The sequence below is a fragment of the Poromitra crassiceps genome (genome assembly GCF_964638095.1).
Source record: "Poromitra crassiceps genome assembly, chromosome: 12".
Lineage (NCBI taxonomy): Eukaryota > Metazoa > Chordata > Actinopteri > Beryciformes > Melamphaidae > Poromitra > Poromitra crassiceps.
In genome coordinates, this window is record NC_139632.1 from 6153871 (window position 1) to 6164219 (window position 10349).

Below are 10349 nucleotides of genomic sequence, written 5' to 3' on the forward strand. Positions count from 1 at the left end.
GATGGGAGTCCGAAAAGTCTTCTCCGTAAATTCCTTCCCGCCCGCAACACAAGCTTCAGGGAATCTGTTAGCCAGGCAGAGAACCTGCATCTTAAAAGCTCTCATTGACAAGCGTGTATTCATTATGTGCATATCCGAACTGCGAGAAAAAGAAAAAGAAAATAAAGGCATGTGCTCTTTTTATTTTATTGTAGTAAAATGCTATCAGACAGTAATGTTACAGTATAAATAAAATATTTAAAATATGTATCCATTTAAATAAGACCATCCCACATTATATATATGCATCCGAAATTTGTTTCAATGCTTTAACATTATACAGTTAAATAAACTAACAAACCAGGCTTAAAAGCCGGGTCACATCACACATTCACACCAGATTAATGTCATGTATATGACATTATTCTGGACACATTGCTCAATGTGAAAATAAACTCCTCTAAGGCCGTATAGCGGTGCAGGATAGCCTGGAATTTTCTCAACTGAGGGCATGCATGCATCCATACATTACGAGATATCACCTTACCATTTAGGAGGCCCACTGCAGATGCTGCTCCTCAACTGCACTGACAGAGGAAAATTAGCTTTGTGAAATACAACCCTAACCCAAGCTAATATGTTGATCTACAACATACAATACATGGGTTTATAAAATAAATGGATTAATCTGCCCCCCTCCCAACCCCCATCTGCTCAACAGAGATTTTCCCCCCGCTAGGAAGTAAACACTAACCGTCTTTCATCCCTGCCACAGCAGAGACACAGCAATCAAAAACAGTCATCTTTTTGAATTCAACCTTTGGAAAGAGATAATTCACATATGATGTAAAACCACATGTTTTGAAGAGGAGCATTTTTTAGAAGCATCCACATGAAGAGCAACCAACTGGAGCAAAGCAGTAATGAAATACATTTTGAATTTACTCAATGCGATGGGCAGTCTGGCACCGTGCACGACTGGAAATGATAGAACGGCCCTCCAGGTACAGGCGTACAGTCGGTACACAGGGCCACTGCAGATGGAAAACATGTCCAACAGTATTAGTGTAATACATTGCTGTCGTGTGGTAGTGATCCCTACGTTGGGGAATAAGTGACAATCTCAGTGCCCTTCCTCCCTGCAGCATCAGGAGGCAGAAGCCAGCGCTTCACTCTGATGACAGTTTTCAAGTGTGTTAGAGTCTTGGACTTGGTCAGTCTTTGGTGGTTCCGTCACTGGGGGGCAGTCTTGGTGGATGGCAGTACCCGCCCCCTGCTTCTCAGTCTCTCCCTCTGTGGACCCAGGGTTTTGGGCAGAATGCACCGTTCCCTCCTGGACACCATTTTCCTTTGTCCCATCTTCTGGGTTGGCCACACAGCTCCTTCCTTTGCCGGCCACCTCCCTCTGCCTCTCCTCCTCCTCCTCCTCCTGCTCGTCCTCGGTGGCCTGGAGCTGCAGCTGTTGCAGCAGCTCCTCCAGCTTGTGGGCCTTGCGCAGCTCGTTCTGCTGGATGATGGCACACAGGTGCTCCGTCAGCTGCTCCTTCACCTCGGTCTTCTTGTGCAGGTCCAGCTTGGCCGTCACGTACTCCGCCTCCGCCTTCTCGTAGCGCTTCCTGTGCAGGGACGCGGCGAGGAGAGGATGGTGGGAATGATGAGAGAAAGACATGGGGGAAGAAATCAAAAACTGAAATGATGAAAATGAAATCGGTAAAAAGAAGACGGGAAAAAAAGACTGTATATAAAAGTAGGGCTGGGCAACATAGCTAAAAAAAAATATCGGTATGAAATATTTCATATCAGTCCAAATCAATCATTTTTAACAACCTATTTTTAATAAAGACCACAAGAAAAAGGTTGAATTTAACCACTTTATTTATCAAGGCACGCAGGCAATAATTTAATGTTAAAACAACAATTAAAAACACAAATTTAGTGTTTTTGTGAATTTGCTCTGGGAAAACCTAATAGTGTCTGGCTGTGTTACCTCCTGTGCTCTGGATCAGATGAGGCAGCAGGCTCCCGGGAGAAACCGGGAATGGTCAGTCACTAGCCAGGGCGATGAACGGGAGGCTTGGTGAATAACGTTAAATGGCGTGGTGAGTGAAGAGAAGTCGGATCTGGTCTGTAAGGACGGGTGGCCTAAGAAACAGACCTTTTGAGGCGCTGGGGTCGGCAGGCCAGCGACGTTCGCTAGCCGGAGGCTAGCCTGGGCTGAGCTGCATGTGCTCAAAGTATGAGGCGGAGATTAAACAAACAGTTGGTCCAGCAGTTAATATGTTCAGGTAGAACTTTAGGATTTGTCTGTTAAAATGCTCATGGCAGATGAACGGCCACCAAGAGCCAGGTCTGCTCAAGGCTTCTCCCCCATTAAAGGGGCCTCTGGCAGCATCACTAAGGGCCTGCTCTTGTTGGGAAATTGTTTCAATCGCCACATGAGAATGTGAGAACCGTTTCAATTGTTGGGTCTAAAATATAAAGAGCATGGTCTTACACCTGCTCTATTTGTAAAGCGCCTTGAGATAACTGTTGTCGTAATTTGGTGCTATATATAAATATAAGTTTGATTGATTGATTGAAATGATTGGCTGTTTGCATATCACTTGTATTATCAATACACTCCATTATCAAGGGACATATCAATATATATATATTGAACTATTTTGTTATTGTATTGATGAAGTGTCTATCGTCGATATTTATATTGCTATTGTTTTAATGCCCAGCCCTATGTTATAGTTCTGTTGATTAATAACCATTTTGTGACATTTGGATTGTTTCATTTAATTTAGATTGGCTCCCGTATTAAATCCCAGTATTTCCATTTACATTCCTCGCATGTTCACAATGAGCACTATGACCAATTATGCTGAGTGCACATTAGGCAGCTTATTTTGGTCTATTCGCACATGCTTTTTGTCATAATTTAACCATACATGAGCATACAACATGAGGCCGAAACTGAAGTGACAAGTCAGCTTGAATGTAAAAGAGCAGTAGTCCAGTGATTACATTGAAGATTAAAGACAATTTAGACTAAATTAGCAGCTGGCACAGAGTCCAAATCTCAGGTAAGAATGAACAGACCCACTGATGATTGAGCCAAATCCACCCAACATGTCTGAATAGACGAACAGTTTAGCATTGAAATATTTTGGTAACAAACCAGATGATGTCAAACAAGTACAAAACGTAGCAAACTTTGACTTTGGTTTTTGTTGCACCTCAATGTAACATCAACAAGTGATTAAATCACCATAAGAATCATAACAAAATCCACTATAATGAGTGAGTGAAGGTCAGCGCTGCTGCAGCGTGCAGTCTTTGCTGCGTTATATAAACATCTCAAACAAAAACACTGTAGCATCGGAGCTCCGCTGAGCTAATCTAACAGGGTTCACAGGCACAGTGAGATCACAGTAACAACCCTAAGGTCAATTACAGGTTTAGCATATTACTGTGAAGGAGTACAATACATTTGGACAGTCTCATACTGATTTAGGGACTTTCCAGCTTCTAATGCGGTTTAATTACATACTAATTAAGAATAAGTTACAAAATATCCAATATCAAGATGCAAACGTGTTTTTTTTATGTTTCCAAAAATCTTTGAGACTAATATGTCTGATCAATAATTATGAGGATGTTCAGGATTACCCTGTTAGTTATTATAATCATGCATCCCTAATCCACGGAGGTTGAGTCAAAATTTAGGACTACCCAGAACATCTGAGAGGGACTCTGTCTGATGAAAGTGGTTCAAAGCCTTTGAAAACACATGTGCATTACAAGCCTGTGTAAATGACATTGTTACGTCAATACTCAGAACATGCTGCAGGGGGCAGTGTTTCCAGAGTTTGAAAGAAGAAGATTTTACAATAAATATCCATTGATGATGATCATTTTTCATAACGGTTTAGCAGAGTGCACAAATAAATCACTTGTGGGGTTTCATGATATCCTTCGTTGCAAAGCTGTGATTGGTTAATAAGGATTTCTATTCAAATAATCGGACTAGTTCAACAACAACAAAAATAACTATTGAACGTCCAATTGCCCTTTCCGTTTCATGCCTTTCTTGTTTTGGTTTATTGACTGTGTCTCATGCTCTGTCTGTGTACCTGGCAACACTGTAGTCCCAGCTGGATTGCTCGATCCTGCCTCTCAGGATGCCGATGTCATTGGACACCATGTCATCAAGGGCCTGGAGCTCCTTTTGGATTCTCTTCAACTTCACTGTCTCAGCCTGAGTCTGTTTGGACCTGTGGAGAACAAAACATTGGCCATTACAAATTTGCTGATAAGCATGATTTCCTTATGTCACTATTACTGACGATTTCCCATGGGACCTGTACTTACTTTTCAGCAATCGTTTTTGTAAGCAGGGCTTTTTTGCGCTTATTCCCCTCTTCGATCAGTTTTTGCTCATGCTGGAGCAGCTCCAGACGTGTCTTTTCTCGTCTGTGGAAAAAATAAATAAAAAAGGGAAAAATATAAACAGAGTCCAGACCATTACATGTGTTTTAGGTCCAATATACCAACACTGACAGTTGGGGAAGTAAATTACGGTAGCAACATGTCATCCAATATAATTTACATGCAAAAAATATTTGTGAGAACTTTGAAACCATCCAAAAAAATTATCTCATGAACGAAAATCAAAACAAACGTCTATACTAAAGACTATTTGACACAGCACACAGAAACACAACACAGAAATTATTCATATTGTAAAAACACAAATTAGCTTATAAGATTTAATTACGTAGCCATGCCTGTGTCATTGATACAATCTAACCCAGTATATCTGTGAAAGTTGCAAAGGTCTGTGGTTCACTCATTAATTATGTGTCTTTAATAAAAACAGATTGGGACCATGGGCTGGCTATACAGGCGATAAAACGAAAATATACATAATATACAAAATATATATAAAAATATACATTTCAACTCATAAAGATAAAGTATTCTGCAGTGTGTACAAAACTTACTAACATTTCCACCTCTTGCTTCTCCAGCTCTTTCACAACCGGTGGCGAGAGCTCTGCTGCGGCTGGCTCGTTGTGTCCAGCCAGCCTCTCTTCCTTGGGCTTCTTCTCCACTTCTGCTTTGGCAGCAGCAGCTCCTGCCTCTGGGGCTGCGGGCCGAGAGACATGCTTCGGCGGGGGTCTGGTGAGCTGCTGCTCCGGTGGAAGAGCAGGAGACCCAGCTTCAACCTTCTGCTGAGCGGCCACCTGCTGCAAGGCTCTCTCCCGCTGTAGCTGCTGCCGACTCCGGTTGGATGGAACAGGTTTCCGACCGCGACCCAACGCGGCAGGCAGCGCTTGGTCTGGTGGTACAAGCACATGCACACATGGTTATTCTCGAGGCTATGGAAGAGAGTAGTTCAGACCATATAATTCAGACCATATGAGCCGTTTGTACTGAAAACGTCGAGGACATGCCAAGCCAATACAAGAGCCAGTCAGCCAGATTGACAGGTCACAACTTCATGCTATAACGCTAGTGGGCTAATGTTACCTTTCTGCTGCATCTTTCGTAGCTCCTCGGCAGAAAAACCTGCCCAACCGGCCATTTCACGACCCTAAACTTAAAACACCTCGATCGACAAAACAAAACTATGCATACATGGAATATTTTAATTGTAAACTCGGGTAATAATCATTATAAACCTGAAAATAATCGGATCAGTTCGGCAAAACACAGAACACGGCCGCCATCTTTGTTTGTGAATGCCACGTCAAGGACCCGAAAAAAAGACCAGTGAAGTGAAGCTGTAGACGGCGCCTGAAGAAAAAAACGTAAAAAAACAACAAATAAAATAAATACTAAATGTTTTTTCCCTTTATTCGACGAAATATGTCATGCAAATGACGAATAAGTCATCCTTAAGTTATTTGATCTATATACTTATACAGAAAATTGAATATATATGTTATAATACAATAGGCATATTTATCATGGGCTATCAATCGTAAATTCATTCCACAAATCTTTTCTGAAAATTCTGTAAAGTTGATGATCTGATATTGCAGTGCTTGTTATGATGTTAGATGTTGACTGTTTTAATTAACCTTTCACGGGAAACTGTACATTAGACTACTATGCAATTTTGTGTGTGTATTTGAGAGAGAGAGAGAGAGAGAGAGGGAGAGAGAGAGAGAGAGAGAGAGAGAGAGAGAGAGAGAGAGAGAGAGAGATTTTGGGGCATTTTGCCTTTATTGGACAGGGCGGTGGATGGACGGGGGGGTGAGGAGAGAGAGAGGGGGGATGGCATGTGTTCATGATGTCATAAATCCCACTGTGACATCAGTGATGTCATAAATCCCACTGATGTCATCAGTGATGTCATAAATCCCACTGATGACTGATGTCATAAGTGATGTCATCAATCTCAGCGAGTGACATCACTGAAGAGGATCATTAGCTCCTGAGAAAAGGGCTATGACTACTACTGAGAAAACGCGAGTTCCATGGGCCAGAGAAGGTGCTGAAGCTCCTCCAAGAAACCCACGACTGATGAAGGAGCTCGGGCTCTGTTTCTCTGTCCCACTGTGATTGTCATCAGTGATGTCATACTGTAAATCCCACTGCTCCATTCCTATTATTCTAATAAGTGACTTTGACTTTTACCAAAGTCTTTTTCTGGGAAGATATCTGTACTTTTACTCAAGTAGCCATGGCTTTCGAGTACTTTATAGACCACTGTCACTAACCTACAGTGGCTGATGAGGTATATCACTTAGGGGTGTCAAAAATAATCGATTATAAGATGCATCGCGATGCGGACGTGCACGATTCTGCATCGATTCACAAATGTCAAAAATCGATTATTAAAAAAATGTTTTTTTTTTTTTTTTATCAAATAAAATATAATGGAAGTACATGCAGTTGTTTATTTTAATTATGGATCATAATACAATGCAATTCCAAATGCACTTTTATTTTAAAAGTAGCCACACAGTGAGAAAAAAGAAAGTGAGAAAAAATAAATCATGTATTGGGGAAAAAAAGTGATGCATCTATTTAAGATGCATCGAGAAGCATCGAGAAGCATCGATAATCGTAATCGAATCGAATCGTAGCCCTCTCAATCGTAATCGAATCGAATCGTGAGGACAGTGAAGATTCACAGCCCTATTATCACTATATGTTGATTTGCTTGCCTAATCGACTTTTAAAGAGAATCCCAGACAATTGAAACATATGAAAGCAAGAAGGAAGTCTTTGTGTAGAACACAGACCTATCAGAAGGAGATGAAGTCTTTCTGTAGAACACAGACCTATCAGGAGGAGATGAAGTCTTTCTGTAGAATACAGACCTATCAGGAGGAGATGAAGTGAGCCATGGCCTCTGACAGTCCTGTCTGTTTATCCCTCTGCTTTGCAGTGAAGCCACTTCAATTTCATGCTGCTTTAACACAAAGCAGTTCTTTAATTAACTTCTGACCCCTCTGACCCGCAGCACGGCCACAGGCAATCCCTCCAAGGCTGTCAGATCTGGACATGACCTGGGATGGGAAATGAGTGGAAACAGGAATCAACAAAGTTAACACTTTATCATTTGAAATCTGGATGTTTTACACATCAAGTAGTACTGTAATCTTTTGTGTACAATTAGGGTATTTGACTCGTATCAGCCTTTGGGCATAACCCAGAAAGAGCTAGGCTGCAAACAAATGTCATGTCTCCATGAAATAGTAGGAAGAATAGAAACCGCACACTCTGGCTCCGATGCAATGAGTTTAATAATGTCTCCATGAAATGTCATCTCTCCATGCTCACTATAAGTAGGCTATACGAGGGATCAGCCGAGCAGCATTTTGGTAAACAAACCGCGTCACTGGGTGGCAACAGCAATGGAACCCTATGGAGCCCAATTGGCACGAGGCTTGACTGGCTGACTCTAGCCGGCTAACTCCGTTTACATTTTAAAAACTGCGACAGTTCACACAACTTTAACACGGCATGCATATATTATTCATCAAACTTCTGCTCTCACTCAGAATGTCAAAATACAAGCGATGTCATGTATAGTTTTTGAGATATTAACGTTATATTAGGTGACGTCACGCTGATTCGTCCTATATTTACACAGCGATTTTAATCACACTTCTCACTGTCTCCTTTGGTATCTCTCAACTTCCTGTTGTACAATTCTTTATGGAAAACACACGTGCCAAAACATCAATCTTCAGAGATGATGGGGCTTTTTGTGACAAAATATTCTCAGATAGTAACCTCTCACGTCACCAGGCTCTCTCTCAAAGGAGAAGAGCCTGCTATCTGTTACTGGCTGCTGGCTCTTCCTGTCTAAAGACCTGCTCCAGATCCGGCACCAGATCAGGCAGTTATTGTTATTGTTCCCCCATAGAAAGAAGGTTTTATATGGTGTTAATTCATTTTATTTTGTGTAGCTATAATGTAGCTAGATCATTTGCATCACATTTATTTACTATGATGCCCCTGTTTTCAGAGCAGATTCAGCAGAATTGTTTTTTGTTTTTAGCACAGAAAAGTTTTTTACTGGAAGAGCAGAGGCCAAGCTTTTGGCCCCAGAATACTCAATAATACAGCACTGGTGTTCTTCCCAATAAACATAGAGAAGCGGTGTATTAGACTGCTGGGAAGGAAAGAAAATCAGGAAATCTGATTGAGAAATTCAATTGATTTACATAGTTAATATTGAGGCACAGCATTTTCTGCTGTGAAGTAGGAGACATTTTGTGGGGAACTGACATGGGAGCTCTCTGAAAAGATAGAGTAGGCATACGAATTTGAAAGGTTAAGCTTTCATTTAAATTTTCTGTGCATTTTCTGTGCAGCTCATCCCGTTCGCGACTCTTCTCGTCCGTGGCTCAATGGTGGAACGAGCTCCCACCTTCGGTCAGGACGGCCGAATCACTGCCAATCTTTCGGCAAAGACTAAAAACACACCTTTTCAGGCTCCATCTGGGCCCTTCTTGAACTAACATCTTTCTCTCTCTCTCTCTCTCTCTCTCTCTCTCTCTCTCTCTCTCTCTCTCTCTCTCGCTCTCTCAAAAAAAAAACTTTACCACTATTCCTTCAGAAGTTGTAGTTGTCATAGACTGTGTTGCATAGTTGCTTGCTCTATTGCTGACTATAATGTGTTATTGTAAGTCGCTTTGGATAAAAGCGTCTGCCAACGTAATGTAATGTAATGTATTAGGAACATCTTCTTTGGGCTTATTTTTTTTTATCATTTTATTTCTGCCACTGCGCAAAAGTGATTGTAAGCATGCATGACACGTATGCACACTTTTTTCAAATTTGATTTCAAAACAGGTTCCACCATTTCGCACGTGTCAGGGTTTACCTTTGAAATGAAGCCAGACCTTGTATTCAGCTTTCCAGTAGGCTGCTGCACTGACTGTTCTGTACACCTAAACAAAACAGTGTTTTATGGGATGTGATTTTCTTGTGAATATCGCCTATTAACTCATACAAATTGACAGCAGGCATGTCATGTCTGGTGAGTTAGTCACGGTGGTGGAGGTTCAGTCTGTGGCCAGGAAACTGGATATTACTGAGCTTTGCAGGAAAGACCCGAATCCAAATAATCTCCTTCTACTACTGTCATTTAGCACACACACACACACACACACACACACACACACACACACCACCATCACGACCCCTTTCACAAATAAAGTTTTCTCTATTCCATAATTACTTGAATTTATGTACGGCGCTTTTGTGTGTGGACTCCTCATTTGATAAATTGGCTCTACAGGTAATTGGTCAAGGTACAGACGTAAAGTGTGTCTTTTTAACCTTGGCAATGCCGAGGAGTCAGCGCCATGCAAAAACAATGACCTCTGCTTGGCAACTCATAAAAAACCGGCCTCCACATCTTTTTCGCATCTGGGGGCCAATTATACGCGAGTTAAAAGGCGAAACACCTCAGGAGGGCATAAATCCCAGGGCAGAGTGGAGACAGGGCCAGGCATGGAGGCCAGATGGCAGCGACTGACTGGCCATGATGCCATTTAGGGTGCGTCTGCTGCCGCGTCGGGCCGAGGATGGGGTGGCCTTGGATCTCTGATTAGCAGGGTGTGTGGAGGGGGGGGGGGGGGGGGGGGGGAGGGGGGGGGGGGTGGGTGCACCCAACGCCTCATTATGGAGATGACCTTCGGAGACACATCGGGGTTAGAGGTGGGGGTGGGGGAAGTGTAACTCCCCCTCTAGGAATGGGTGGTGTGGAAAGGGAGGGGGTGGGGGTTGATGATGACTGCGCTCAGTTCAGAAGTTCAGCGTGTCAGATCTGTCGCCCACGTGTGCAGGGATGTGTCTTGTAAGCCCCCCCGGAGAAAGTCTCTGCGTGAACTTCTAACACACAGCAAAGTGGA

At 42.4% G+C, this 10349-nt stretch overlaps 1 protein-coding gene across 1 annotated transcript; it reads right to left on the bottom strand.

Annotated features, from left to right (window-relative positions):
• Nucleotides 1–797: 797 nt before the first annotated feature.
• On the bottom strand, nt 798–5679 carry gorab (golgin, rab6-interacting). Its single transcript, XM_083646995.1, has 5 exons — nt 5500–5679; nt 4975–5308; nt 4339–4440; nt 4101–4241; nt 798–1595 (listed from the first exon to the last, which is right to left on the bottom strand). The coding sequence occupies exons 1-5, from the start codon at nt 5552–5554 to the stop codon at nt 1127–1129; spliced, it is 1101 nt and encodes a 366-aa protein (XP_083503121.1). The 5' UTR covers nt 5555–5679; the 3' UTR covers nt 798–1126.
• Nucleotides 5680–10349: the final 4670 nt, after the last annotated feature.

What these genes read in the sequence shown, in the direction of transcription:
- gorab (XM_083646995.1), bottom strand. Translation starts at nt 5,554, where the DNA reads ATGGCCGGTTGGGCAGGTTTTTCTGCCGAGGAGCTACGAAAGATGCAG. An exon ending in GAGAAGCAAGAGGTGGAAAT is followed by an intron (nt 4,441 to 4,974) that starts GTTAGTAAGTTT and finishes TTTTTTCCACAG; the next exon opens with ACGAGAAAAGACACGTCTGG. An exon ending in ACAAAAACGATTGCTGAAAA is followed by an intron (nt 4,242 to 4,338) that starts GTAAGTACAGGT and finishes TGTTCTCCACAG; the next exon opens with GTCCAAACAGACTCAGGCTG.